General features: G+C 36.9%; 1 protein-coding gene across 1 annotated transcript; it reads left to right on the top strand.

The window, feature by feature from the left end:
• Positions 1-391: 391 nt before the first annotated feature.
• On the top strand, positions 392-14238 carry LOC149184458 (uncharacterized). Its single transcript, XM_089417496.1, is given in 14 exon segments — positions 392-552; positions 743-857; positions 3062-3205; positions 3560-3687; positions 3899-4049; positions 4316-4425; positions 4725-4808; positions 4919-4967; positions 5183-5274; positions 5593-5728; positions 5979-6043; positions 6193-7880; positions 12475-12615; positions 12751-14238. Coding segments are annotated over 12 exon segments (3513 nt in total). The 5' UTR covers positions 392-552; positions 743-857; positions 3062-3103; the 3' UTR covers positions 13518-14238.
• The last annotated feature ends 1206 nt before the right edge of the window (positions 14239-15444 follow it).

Raw genomic sequence — 15444 nt, 5'->3', positions numbered from 1 at the left:
GAAAATCGAAAATTATAAAAAATTGAACAACCATGAACCTTTTAACCCCGGTAAAAGGTAATAAACCCAAAATGCCAAAGTTTTTTTCATTTTTTTCACCACGGCGTAAATGGAAAGCGCTGTAAAAGGCCGTTAAAAGGTAATAAACCCAAAATGCCAATGGTTTTTTCAATTTTTCACCTCAGCGTAAGTGGAAAGCGCTGTAAAAGGCTCCTGCAATTTAACTGGCGCTGTTTTTCCTCCAAATCCGGCGGTGTTAAGCCAGATTTAATCGTGGATAGTAGTGCCGTCAATGTACCGTTAAGGGGCCGTTCAGTTAACCAATGCCGTATCGAACTCGCCGTTAAGTCAAACGACATTGCGTTATCTTGTATCTCCGATACTGTATTTAATCCTGGGGACAGAAAAGAACAGGGAGAAACCAAAACCATACGCACAGCGAAGCATTTATATTCATTCATTTGCATTTCGCGAGCCTGGCGTTCCGGACGGACGAACTCAGCTAGATTTAGAGACCCGGGGATCGATCTCGGCACCTCCTGTTGTTTACAGGTAAAATTTGTCATCGATTTCTCTTCTACGCGGTTCGATTTTGTATCCATCGGGTTCAAATTTTGGCAAAAAGTTAACCCGAAATTCCCAAAATTTGCCTGTGATTTCCCCCGCTTTGAGCGAACGCTACATCTCTGCTTCCGTTGTTGAGATCTTTAATCGATATTTTTTTCATGGACATCGATTACAGGGCGCATGCTTGATTTCTGCTGCATCTCATAGACACAAATTGTCCATTTCGCTCAACCATCGCCACCCGGTGTATCCGTTGTTTGCTGGATTCTTTATTCTGATATCCGCATTAGGTCGGTATTGAACAATACCTGCGCAGAGTTCTATTAGGGTATGTTTTTAGGGTTTTGGCTTATTAGTGCTCAGATTTGTTTTAAAAAATACCGACAGCGGCCGTGCATGTACTTTCTGTTTAGAATAATTCTAATGCTATAAGATTTTTGGTTCTCGAAGATTCGAGACGCCTTTTGTCCGTCATTTACAGTTCCGTGCTAATTGATTTGCCGCGTAACCCTAATTTGCAAGGCGCAAGGGCATTGATTTCTATTGTCTCCGTCATTATAAATTATTGTTATATATGTGATTATCAGCTGTTGCTGTATCTGTGACTATTGATTTTTATTATGTCAAATGCCTATGACATGTCTCTGCATTGGGCTTCCATTTGTATATATTTGTTTTTTTTGATAGAAACAGAAGGTTTTTGGTCAATATTTTATATGGTAAATTGCACGCCGTCTATACCTGTGCTTTGCATATGTTGTCGACTCAGGCTTTGCTTTCTGAGACGAAGCCTTAAAAAGGAGATTCCAGAAAATAACGGCAGATGTCTTTGTATGTTGCCACTTCAAAATTGCACTTTACTAAAGCAGTGAAACACGATTTCTAGTTTTAACTGCTTTATACTGTGAAAACAAAAAGCAGACACAAAAGATCTCGCTATGATTGCGAGATTCGATAGTTAGGAATATTCTTTTGCTCACGTTAATTAGAGTTTCTAACTCTTTGATTCTCATTCATGGCTCTCCCGGGCTGCGATGATACATTTGAACTCAGAGCAGTGCCGCTATCTCCATTTTGTTGGCATCTTCCAAACTAAGCTCATCAAATCTCTGTTGCATCTCGGCTGCACAAAAGGTATCGTAGATGATCCATTTTGGATTCCAGATCGGATAATTTTAGAAGGCTACACAGGTTTTCCTGATGCTCATCCAGGTTGGAATTATTAGCTGTGATATCAGTGGCTGTTTGTGATGAATTGTTAACCTTGACCTTCTTACGAGTATGAGCCACAGTTCTCTCCACTCCAATGCTTGCATTGAAAATGGTCGGCACCTTACAAACATACTTCTTAAATTCTCTGAGTTTGTCCTGATCTACATGTGGACAGTTAATTTTTGCTTTAATGTTGTGATGACCTATCTACCTGTTCCTTTGTGACACTGGTTTGGTTTGCTAACAGAAGAGAAACGGCACAGGTTATGCAAGCAGATTGCAAGTTCATTGTTTACAGTAACTAATAAGCGAGGTGTTGGGAGGCAATCCACAATCAACCCTTGGATTAGGAATTGAAAACTTGTAATTTCTAACAGAAGAGAAACGGCACAGATTATGCAAGCAGATTGCAAGTTCCTTGTTTACAGTAACTAATAAGAGAGGTGTTGGGAGGCAATCCACAATCAACCCTTGGATTAGGAATTGAAAACTTGTAATTTCCTAAGCAATCGCTGAAATCAGTTGAATCACTCAATGTCACACTTGCAGGGATCCAGATCAAAATTACACTTCTCGAGATATAAGTGTATTATTGATGTTAGTTTCATCCCTGAAATTGCCTTGCAAGGTTTTATTTTATAACTTATATTAATATATTGTACTGACTCATGGTTGTCTTATGCTATAGTTTATTATCCTCTGATCAGGACACATGTCAAAATTAGCATGGTGTCTGCATCATGTCCTCAAAATTCCCATCCTTGCATCAGTTTTCTTGCAGAGGGTTGGTATCTGTTGCATCATAGTAGTGTGGAAGGGCATTCCTTCTTGATAGCTTTTGTATATTGCCTTCTTGTATGACATTTTTGAAACTTATCTATTTTGTAAATGAGTCTTCTTCGGTGCTTGTTGCACAAGGATACAACTCAAGGTGTCATCTGGATATTGACAAGCATAAGACGTAATTGGCAAGTCCTCCAGGTGTCACAAAAATGATTTTTTTATCAGTTTATTAATAATATTGCTAATCTTAAACTGTTGTACAAACCGAACAGAGTGACAGTGTAATTAGAGAGGAAGTGTTACTTAGATGGCAAAGAAACACATTGCTGCTAGTGCTATGTATTGGTTATAAAAAGTAGTGTGCTCCCCTGCCCCCACAATTCTTAGTTTAACTGGTGTATCTTTGTTGGTTCAAAATTTCAAAAAAGTTAATGTAGTCTGGTGTAGTTTTTGTTGGTTCTTCAGTTCATCTGACAGATAATTATTTGGCATTTGACAGAAAATTGTGGTAAAGCGGTGCAATACTTTGTCAATTCACAGAATGGACTTTGTGAATGACGACGGGGAAAATATTTGCCCACTTTGTGCAGAGGAAATGGATTTGACTGATAGGCAATTAAAGCCTTGCCAATGTGGTTATGAGGTTTGATGTTGCTACCTAACTTATTCCTTTCCTTATTCTTATTTGAGCTTGCATTCTAGCATGTACTTTGGAACTCCCTTTCTTTATGAACATATTAAGTGTTTTATCACATTTTTCCAAGGGAAAGAAAACAATTAATGTTAACATTCCATTATATAATTGAATGCCTTCTGATTGTTAAGATTGTCTAATGAAAACATGGAGTACCTTTGTCATGTTATACTTATTCCTAACATTCTCTGTGTTTCCAACTTTCCACACATTCTATCCAGGTTTTCTCTTCCTTTTTTTTTTATAAATTCAATTATTGAAATTAGTTTTTATCGACTAATAATTTTGTATTTGCCTGGTCAGATATGTGTCTTGTGTTGGCACCACCTTATGGAAGTTTCCGAGAAGGATAGTACGGAAGGGCGCTGTCCTGCATGTAGGACACCATATGACAAGGAAAAGATAGTTGGAACAGCTGTTGACTGTGAAAGGTAGTACCATCATAAATGTAACATTTACCATACAAATAACCTCTCTGAGAAAATATGAGCTTCTCAAATATGTATTGCAATTATTTAGTCTAGCTGACCAAATTTACTATTGAACAGTGTTTAGATCACAATTTAGATTACCTTGTTTCAGTTCTGACAAAATCCTGGTATCTCTCCATTTGTTGATGTCTTTCACTTCTTACTCTGACAGGCTGAAAGATGCGAATTGTGAGAAGAGGCAGAAGTCCCAAAAGTCAAAATCAAAAACATCTGAGATGCGCAAACATCTCAGTAATGTGCGAGTCATTCAGCGGAACCTTGTGTACATAGTTGGAATACCTGCAAGTTTAGCAGATGAAGAGGTATGTAGTAAATTTTGTATTAGAAAATTAAGAGTACAGGATCTTCTGCACCAAAAAAATTAAAATGAGTGGTTCCTTTTCTGAGTTTGTGGCATATACAACTCATTTGAGTTATGATGAACTTGAGATTATTATTTATGTTGTTAAAAATTATGTGATATGACCATACTCACACTCAGTTTTCAGTTAATCTTTTAAGTGCTTTACATTTCCTTATATGTTCTAAGACAGGTGAAAATTTGACTTAATGAATTGCCTCTTTCTAGATCCTTGAACGGCGAGAGTTCTTTGGACGTTATGGAAAGGTTCTGAAGGTATCAATTTCTCGTTCTAATGCTAGTAATCAGCAATCCACGAGTAATCCAACTACAAGTGTGTAAGTGAAATTGTATCGTGTATTATCTTCACTGTCATCTCAAGTAGGTTCAATTTTTGGTAGCAAATTTAATATGCTTTTGGATAGAATATCACAGACTTCAGAAGATATGTACTTATTATGATAGTATAAAAAGGTGACTACCTTTTGTTATCCAAAGATATTGTTAAATACCGTTGTGAAGTTTGAACTATACAGGTTGAGCTGAAATTTATAAAATTCAAATCAATTAAACAAAGTTGAATGAATTCTAAGGTCATCTTTTATCCTATTGATTATTCTTCTTTTGTATGTATCAGATATATTACCTATTTAAAAGAGGAAGAAGCTATTCGGTGTATTCAGACTGTAAATGGATTTGTGCTAGATGGTAGACAATTGCGGTAAGTGTAGATATTTTCAATGATGCTCAAGTAGTCCATATAACGTTTTTAAGATTTTAACATCTATGTGAACTTCTATAATCTGCATTCCTTGAATATGATGTTTGCAGAGCATGTTTTGGCACAACTAAGTACTGTCATGCATGGCTGAAAAATATGGTAAGTGTGGTTGATGCATTTCACTATTGAAAATTGTTGGAAAATATGATGTGCATGTTGCTGCAATGTGTTTCCAAAAGGAAATTTGTTTGATTCAATGTTCTTTCTTTGTTAGAGTTATAAATTTGACAATCAAACTTGTTCTGTACTCTTCTCCAATGATCATAACATAGATAATCTGTTCTATATGCTGAATGCTTTCTTTCTTTGTTCAGCCATGCAACAATCCAGATTGTTTATACTTGCACGATATAGGTACACAGGAAGACAGTTTTACAAAAGAGGAGATGGTTTTGACATGCACAAGGTATGATGTAGGGGTGTCACATAGTTTTGCTTCAGCATGAATCTCATTATGATTCTGTCTCTTCTTGCAAACCCTTCTCAATTTGTTTCGAATGATGCACTTTATGGTTACTATTTTAATATTAATATTTTGCAACACCTTGGGCTATATTGAATGTGTTGGCCCAGGGGATTCTGTTTAGATTCTACAGCTTATTGTCCAAACTATGATAATTATGAGCTTTGAGTTGAGTAGTCACTAGTGTGGTTCAAGTACCACAAAAGAGACAAATATATACTTAATTGTGATATTTCCCTTTAATTGTGGTTGCATGAGCAGCAAGATTCAACAATTCCATGGCCTTACAAATCCATCACATAGGCGCGGGGGAAGTTGTCTGCCTCCACCAGAGCCTGATGTTTCTAGCTCAAACTCAACTTCCTCAAGTAAACCACCTGTCAAATTGGCTGCTTCTGTAAGTAACTTGTGCTGGATAAACCACCATTTGTGGTATTTGCTGCATGACTTCTATGTGAATATAAAACTACTTCTTGTAGCAGATAGAGTTATTATTCTGGTTGGTGAAGCTTGGGAAATTTATATAGGCTGGGAACTTCTTTGATAGAAATAGTATATATGCATAGCTGTGTTCAGTTAACCTTGTTTGGGACTCATTCTCTTATTGTTTTATGATTTGCTATGTACCATTAAACTATGGAGGTCAGGTCAGGACTGCTGTTGCTAATGGAACTACTGGAAAAGCAACTGTCTTGCCAGCTGCTGCTTCCTGGTATGGTATCTTCATTGTATTTAACTATATATTTCTTGCATAGCATATTAGACGTTGAGGTACTCTTATGATCCATATGGGGTTCCTTAATTAGCTGTAACACTAAGCAATGAGTATTTTGTAGCTGACAATATGAATGATCCTTGCAGGGGGTCACGTGCTGCACAGGGGAGGACAGTACCTACAAAAGCACCTGCTATCCCTGTATCCACTAAGCTTAAGTCAAGCTCCTTGCATACACTCTCAGTTTCTCCACCTTCAAGTTTACCTACTTCTGCTTCAGTGGTGGCAGCAGCGGTTGCCCCTGTTGTGCACTCCGACCATAGTAAACCATCTTTAGCTGTTTTAAGTGGTAGTGCACAACAGTCAAGTGAACGATCAACATTCTCTGTACCCGCCAAACCAAATGTTCTGAAGAATTCCAGTACAACAAGAACAAGCTCAGCAACCTTTGCAGGTGTAGATACAGCTTCCATTAGTACTTCTGAAAGATATATTAGGCAAAGCAGCCCTCAAAAGAAGTTTGCTGGAAGTAATCCACATCCAAAAAGTGGAGTTCAAGAAAGCATTGAAAGGGCATCTCATAATTCATTATCAAATTTAACACTGCCAGCCAATTCACATGTTGAGGGGGATGTGGAAACTGAGAGATCTGATTGTATTCTAGTATCCTCTGAAGTTGTAGAGGGAAGGCTTTGTAATGATGCTTTTAAAAGTACTCCTGATGATTATGATGAAGTCAACACCCTAGCATTAGATGAAAAATGGAAAAGGTCTGACTCTCATATTCATACCACCAAACGTCCTTTTAACATTCCAACCTCTTGCTCAAACCCATCACAGATTGACAATAAGGCTGATCTTGAAACTTCCTTGGTTGCATCAATAAAAAATGTTTGCATCACGGATTCTGAAGATCTATGTCATCCAAAAGAGTTGGAAGAACATTCAAGATCATTTGTTCAGATACCCTCAGAAACAAGGAGAAAAGCAAAACATGAAACTGCATCTGAGGATAATAATAGGCATTTAGGTTCTCAGGCATCAACTATCATGCCTGTAGTATGTAATCCAGCTGGTGGTACCATGATGACAGGTGCTTCTCATTCTGTTTCCTTGAATGATAGAGATATAAGCACAACATCTCCTATTAAGGCTTCAAATTTTGATATTCCTCGTAGTGATGGCTATAACTCTGGAATAGTTGATGACAGAACTGAGGGGTTTTCTTCCTCTGGCCTAATTTCTACCACTTGTTCTGCACCTCCTTGTAAAGAATCTAGCATGGATAAGGATGGAATTTCGATGGCTGGTTTGCAAGCCAGTGAGCAAACTTATGAAGATTGTTTTAGAATAGAAAAATCAAAATGCTTGGAAAATCTTCAAAAAGATCAATCCAGCTCTAGGAATAATATTGATACAGATGCTGGGGAGAGCAGTATTATTTAAAATATCATGTCCATGAACTTTGACATTTGGGAAGACAATTCAATAGCTAGCCCACACAACCTAGCCAAAGTGCTGCTTGGTGAGAAAGATATGAAGCCTGGTTTTCCAAAAGACACATAGAGTTCATGGAAATTCCAGAATAGTGGGCAGTCCAGGTTTTCATTTGCAAGAGAAGATGAATCAAAAAATGAATCAAGTAATTTCTCTAGCTCCTTGACATCTAATGGACAATTGCAGAATACATGGTCAAAAGGAAGAGAGGCTTTGGATGGAAGAAATGGGTATGAGCAATTGAATGCATCATCAAATGATGCAAGTGCGTGCAATCGAGGGGAATTTCAAATATTTCCCAACAGATATACATCTATGCCCTCTTCAGAATCCACAGGTGAGTTGATAAAAATTTATTTGTGATGTCAATATTAACAAATGTTTATATTTCTTGGATTGCTTTTTGTACAAAATGTGGTTTTAAATTCTTTTGTTAATGTTAAGCCTTTTTGCTCATGTTTAGCATATTTAATAATTGTCTGACTTTTGTAGTGGTTGCTATTGGGTGATTCAAGACCATAATTATTTGGATAATATCTAGTGGCTTCCAAGAATGTGTTTCTGGGATTTTGCTTGTACTTGTATGTGTGAGACTAGCAATATGCTTTCTTGATGTATGGTTATATTTTGGACATTGGATAAACCAATCCTCCTTGTGTGTTTTGTGACATTGACTAACCGCCTCTCATGGATCCTTATCTATGGTGATGCTATTGTTGATTAACACTTGCGCGTTTTGGTTTAATGACAATCGCGATTCCCAACAAGTGGGATCCGAGTGTAGGTCATGAGTTTGATACACACCTGACTTGCGTTGGGGGAATATTGTTGGAGATTGAATAAACGAATGCTACCTGTGTGTTTCGTGGCATGGACTAACCAATCCTCATTGGATAAACCAATCCTCCTTGTGTGTTTTGTGACATTGACTAACCGCCTATCATGGATCCTTATCTCTGGTGATGCGATTGTTGACTAACACCTTCGGGTTTTAGTTTAATGACAATCATGATTCCCAACATTTTAATCAGGAACTAAATGCATGTGTGATGTATAGGAAATATTTAGTGATGAACTACACAAGATATTAAATGCAACATTGAGAAAAGAACTAGCTCACTTATTTTTTAGTGGGAATACCATCTCTTGTAAATCACTTAATTTTGTGGTCATATTCTTCAATGTTTCTAGGGCATTGCTAGAGTGAGCCAATTTACTCAAGCAATGTGTTCTATGTACTTGACAAATAAAGTAGCAAGAAGGAAACCTTTAAGATCATGTGAACATCCCTTCTAATGGCAGTGGAAGTATAACTTCTAGAAGTATTTTTGGATGGTAGGGTTGTTATACATTCCTAAAGTAGCAAGAAGGAATCTTGTAAGGTCATTTAAACATCCTTCTAACGGCATTCGAAGTACAACTTCTAGAAATATTTGTGGATGTAGGGTTGTTATACATTCCTAAATAAGAGATGGACCTGAGAATGATATGGAATTTAAGGTGCCTTGCAATCATTTGTTCAAAACAATGCGTGTAGTAAAATTGTTGTCATATTAAAAAGGGACAAAGGCATGAATGTGGTTTGCTAGGTTTTTGTACTCGTATTGATTGAAGATAAGATGCCACTTTTATTGGTTGAAGATAAGATAAGAGCATCAAAAGTGTGTGTATTTTTGAAGTTGAAGATGCTTTTTAATATTAGAGTAAATCATTGGGTGATATTCCAAGATGATAATTACAGTTTGTTTGGCAACTGTTTGACATCAACCTTACAAAGTTGTTGTGCATAGAATTAAAAGCACTGTCAATGCCAAAGAGAACTTATAGCTATTTATGAAAACATAAGCTTGCAACTTGTTTGAACATGTTAAATGTATGATATGGCTCATTATACTTCATGATATGAGAACCCATGGTATTGGCCTATTATATGAGAACCCATGGTATTGGCCCATTGTATGAGAACCCATGGTATTTATGTGGAATATAGCTTGTTTGAAGGGGGAAATTAAACCAACCTAGCTCCATCTTAACTCTGGACCTACCAAGCATTGAGAGGGATCAAATATCCTGAAATGCAAACATCTTTTAAAGTGAAAATAGATTTGATCCCTCTTGGTGCTTGGTAGATCCGGAGTTAAGATGGATCTAGGATGGTCTGTAATATGTTGTGGATATTGATAGATTTATCGAAGTTGGCAGCAAGCATATTGGCTACTATGCATGTATATTAGTCTTTATTAATGTCTATAAGTGATCACAAAAGTAGGTCAATAGGACTAAAGAGTACAACCAATTTGAATACAACGTGGGAGTGGAAGCGCAACTCTTAGAAATGTTGAAAACAATATAAAGAAAGAAACCCTACATAGGTATAACATCAGAACATATGTATAAATGTATAAAACTGTGGCAAAAGCTAGAAATGTCAAAAATAATATAAAGGAACCTACCGGAACACATGCATAAATGTATAAAAGCGTGACAAAGGTATGGTGTTACAAAATACTAAGTGTTTGGACAACTCTCTCTCTGTCTCTCTCTCACGAAATTGGATGATGAGGTTGATGTTGTCAAAGAGTTTGAAGGTCGAGGGTGGGGGAATAGGGCATTGACTCTTGTCAAAGTTGGAGTCCTTTGGAACCATTGGGGGGTATAACATTGGAACACATGCATAAATGTATAAAAGTGTGACAAAGTTATGATGTTACAAAATACTAAGTGAGTTTGGGCAACTCTCTCTCAGTCTATCTCTCACGAGATTGGATGATGAGGTTGATGTTGTCAAAGAGTTTGAAGGCTGAGGGTGGGGGAATAGGGCATTGGAACTTTGACTGTCATTTGTTGCAACTTTGGAACTTTGACTGTCATTTGTTGCTCTGATCTGACGAATCAAAAGAGAAGTATGAGGTGGTTAGTCTGGTCTTCTTAAGGTGGGGCATGGCGTGCGGGAGCTGAGATGTGTGGCACATAGTTTTAAAACTCAAACTTAGACTTGAAAATGATTGAGGATCAACTCCGACTTGATATTGACTCAGACTAGTTGATTCCAATGACTCGTTTGTAAAAAGTACATCAAATAATTTTTTATTTATTGAAAAAACATATTTTTAAAGATTTTCATTCATGTTTCCAAACTCAAAGCATTAGAATAATAGAGAGAAAACAACATATTATCAAAGTATGCGCATGAATATATCTATTATATCAAAATGGCACCAAGTGCACTGTCCAATACATGTAATATATAGAGATCAGAACAAAAACACACAACCAAGGAGACTCTAAATGGCCTCTACAACAAGACAATACAACTGCGGGAATACAAATCACTAATACAAAATACTATCTAGTGATCACTAGTCACTACTACTAGACAAGGCAACATCATTTGGCTTAGACTCTGAATCGGAGTCCGACCTCCTTAATGATGCTCCAAAAATCAACTTCATCTCCTCACAAACTCCTCACAAATGCTCACACAAATGCACTGAGATAGGTCCAAGGAAATATGATGTGGTTGGGTCACCTTTATAGGCGTGGGAGAGGGGCTCAAAAATAGTTTAAACAAAAAAAATTGATTTCAAGTCTGCCCAGCCTGCCTTTTATCCCTGCCGCCAAGGCCGACCAGTTTAAGTTCAGTCCGGCCAGTCTGTTACTGAACCAGCCGAGTGGATGACCAACTTGGCTGGTTCGGTAATGGACCAGTCGCTGAACCGGTTAATTGACCTAGTCGGTCAGGGCAGGGGTATGGCTTGGTCAACTAGGCCGATTTCAAGTCAGACCGGCCTAGTTTTAAAACATTGGTGTGGCAGATCCCATTAATGAAGAGGGCTAAGCTTTTTGTTGGTCCTGATCCCAAAAGAAAGCAATGATGATCTCATAGTATATGAGACACCGAAAAATAAGGTGCATCTTCATCTTTGGCTACTGAAGGTCTATAATTATCTATAATGTAAAATGACATTGTAATCACGTAGTATAAATAATCCATTGTAATTGCTTAGTATAAATAATAAAAGAAAGTGCTATATACAATGGGTGGTTAGAGATTGTTAGTTTTGAGATTAGTCTTGTATTGCTTAGGGAGGAGTTACAATTTGTGCATGTCTTGTGCCATAACTTGTATTAATCTCTGCATTTGATGGTGGACTTTAGCTTTGTTCTTCAGTCAATAGCTGTGGCCATTTCATCTTCTATGTGATGTGCATAGCAGGAATTGTTATGTTTTCTGTCCTTACTAGCAGTATGGTTCTGTTTTATTTGTAGCATTTAATGTTTCTACTTTTTGTTGGATGTCTTGTGTGTGACAAATGACCATTTATTGTATGATTAGCCAGTTCTAACCATGTTAGCCCCTTTTCATTAATTGTTGTATTATTGGTGGAGCATCAACATTCATTCTATAAATATTGCATTTTTTTCTCTGGAACCTGCACACTCTGCAAACTATCTCATGGCATTTGAATGATTTATTCAACCTATCTTTTTGTTTTTTTTTTGACTAGAAGCAGCCTGTTTATTTTTTGGATAGGATTTTATATAGTAACTCTCTCCTCCCTTGTGAAAACTAGTACATGAAAATTTAGATAGTAGTTTCAAGTCCTATCTCAAGTTTCGTAACATTTTTGGGGGTAGAGTTTTATATTTTTATTTGTCTGTTGTTCAGATGTGATAAATTGTCATTCCCAAATACACAGTAATCAAATATTGTATATCTTAAATCTTTGTATTGCCTTTGAAGCTTCTCTTTACCAACATTCTTCTATTAATCTACTTATGAATGTATCTATGGATTTATGAGCTAGAACGGAATTTAAGTAGAGTGCCATAATTATGAAGTATTGATTTTTGTTTTGATTTTCTTTGGCTCAAGTTGATAGCTGTGAGAGTGATTCACTATTTATAATTCCTTGCATTGTTTTTGGCAGCCACACCAATTTCTAGTTCAAGGTCTCAATTCTCTGCCCCACCAGGTTTTTCTGTTCCAACCAGAATCCCTCCAGTTCCACCTCCAGGGTTTTCTCCCCAGTTGAGAACAGATAGGCTATATGAATCTACAGCTAGCCCAGGTTTGTGATTTGAGTGTGAATTGCCTGTTCTTTTTGCAGTATTAATGAAGTAGCTTAATATTAAATCTTACATTTCTAAGTTGAACCTTAACTTTTATGTTGAGTTAACTTTGATTGTCTTTTGGATTTCTGAAGTTTTCTCCAGTGGAACTCAAGATCATGATGCCTCTGCAGCATTTCAAAATACATATTCAAATCCATACAATTTATTGCATCAGACGCTTGGAAATAGCAGCAGCTCAAATGATGTTGAATTTATTGATCCTGCAATAATGGCTGTTGGGAGAGGAAAATTACCTCTGGGACAACAAAACCAGCCTGCTTCTGCAGCTTATGATTCAGTATTTCCTATGCAAGATTTAGCCAATTCCAATTTTAGCCAGTCTTTGCTTGGATTTAGAAATTCTTTCTCAGGACAGGTGAGTCCTGGGGATTATGATGCTAGACTTCAGATGTTGAAGCAAAAATCCTTTTATTCTAATGCCAATATGACAGCTTCAAGGCAACAATCAAAGTTTCAAGACCAAGTTGGGGATGCCTTTTCATCTTACCTGTCCCATCAGAATGATGCGAGGATGTCATCCAGGATGATGGACCAAGTGCAAATGCAACTTGATTCTCCTTTTTCTCATCTATCTTTTCAACAGCCAGTGAGTTCAACATTTAGAAACACTCCTGTTGGCACAAATGGATGGGATAGTCGGAACAGGATATCGTCTGCATTTGAATCTAGCTTTTCTGGGAGAAGATTGGAAGCAAGTTTGGCTGAAATTGCAAGCAAGGAAAGAATGGGGCTATTGGATCATAAATCTGGTTTGAGTAAGATCTTTCCAAGCTATAATGAGCCAAAGTTCCACATGCCAAGCTCAGAAGACTATTATAGTAGACCGTTTGAAATGTGAAAATGTTGTTGTTGGCTACAGAAAAAAGCAATGGAAATTATTTAGAAGCCAACATGATCCAACCCAATTATCTCAGTGAGCATAGTTTTGTCACTGCACCATGTCTTTGACACATCGTATCCAAATCCTGGATTTTATATCTAAGTGTCGAAATTGCACAAGGCTGTGATCTCCTGCATGATGGTTTGAAAATTTTTCATCTTTACATCTTTTGAGGCTCTTCTACTTAATCATGGTGATGATTTCATGACTATGCACACTGGGGAGCACAGCTTTTAGTGATAGCATTGTCCTGGAAATGGCCAAGATTTTGTGATACTGATTTCTGGGAAATAGATGGTGTGTTGTTATGGTTCTCATTTGGAATTTTGAAGGGTTCCGTAAAATTCTTCTCTTCAACTCAATATTTGGATTCCTACCTGATGGATTCCATCACTGAGGTGGATACTGTGGAGCAAGGATAGTCTCTGATACCCTGCAGATATTGAGGGTCTTGACTCTTGAGACTTCATATTACCAGGACATGAAATTGTTGGATTTTGAGGATACAATTGCGTTGCAAGTTGTTAAGAATTCTTGCAATGATATATGTTCACCCAAAAGGGCAGGTCAAGCATGTTACAAGGCTTTTCATTATTTAGTGGGATGCAGGTCTTTGAAAGATGACTATATTGATTTTTACCTTAGCATTTGCTGACCACTGAATTTTGAAGTGAAGCTATTGAAGAATGATATTTATGAGAAATCCATTTGCCCCAAAAGTCTTGCCCATCTGGTAAGTTCACATTTTAATAACTTTACCACTGAGGACTTTTGCATCAGAATTGGTGGGTGTTCATTTATGAACTGTGATAATTATAAAATAGCATATTGTGAATTTGTCAAAGGTATTCAATGCTATTCTACCCTGTGAGATGTGTTATGGCTTATATTTATTATGTTTTTCATTGTCAGATGTGTCAAAATCAAGTGTTGTGGAATTCTCTGCTGTAATTTCACTATGTTCTGGATGTTCATACTTCACAATTTTTTGTGTTATTCTCCTCAAGTCACGGTAATTGGCACTTGATGCTAAGATCTAAGTAAAGCATCAAACATGTGAGCTGGATGCTGATGCGTTCTTTGGATTCTGTGTTTTCAGTAACTTGTTGGAGGAAATAAAAAAATTTGATGCCAGATTTGGAACAAAATTTTCAGCAAATGTTGCTATTACTACAATTTTGTTTCTTTCAGTTCTGGATTTTATAATATTCCATCAGTCTGAGCCATGTTGTTTACTCAAAGCACCGCTCTTGGAAGATGTCTGGGACTATATTATAGCTTGGCATTTTTGTCACTTACAGATTTCCCGGACAACATGTTAGCATTCTATATAATGTAAAATTGCTTATTACAAGATTGCCCTTTTATGCTGCCTAATACATCATTTCTATATTTCAATATGGCTTCTCATATTACAGTGTTCATCATGATTTTTTTTTTTGTTAACAAAAAAATTGCATATATTGCACATTAAGAAAACATTTTTGGCTTCATCAGCCAGAGTTGATACAGAGATATAAATCTTAAGTATTGGTTTGCAATCGCAAGTATTAGTGAAATTTAACTGTCTCTACTTCAGGCTAAGGCCTGAGACTGAATCATAGCTTGACATTCTTTTTAATTACAGATTTCCTTGACATGTTAGCATTCTTTTTACTTGCAGATTTCCACAGGCTTGGTGTCCCTCGGAAATTGTTCTGGAGTATTTAGAGTAGTATTAGCTTCTGGGTTATGATCTTCCTGTGATTTTCCTTGTTTGTTGTTTTTCTGTGTTTCCCTTTCTGTTTATTTTAATATCTTCTCACCCAACGTCTTGGTAGGCTAAAATTTCACCTCTTCCCACTCTGAAGTAGAATGATTTAAAGAAAATGATTTGCTGATATTC

Source organism: Pinus tabuliformis, chromosome 3_2, assembly GCF_031772625.1.
Source record: "Pinus tabuliformis cultivar Carrire ecotype Pingquan chromosome 3_2, CPIR1, whole genome shotgun sequence".
In the NCBI taxonomy this organism is placed as follows: domain Eukaryota; kingdom Viridiplantae; phylum Streptophyta; class Pinopsida; order Pinales; family Pinaceae; genus Pinus; species Pinus tabuliformis.
This window is presented reverse-complemented; position numbering and strand designations above follow the sequence as displayed.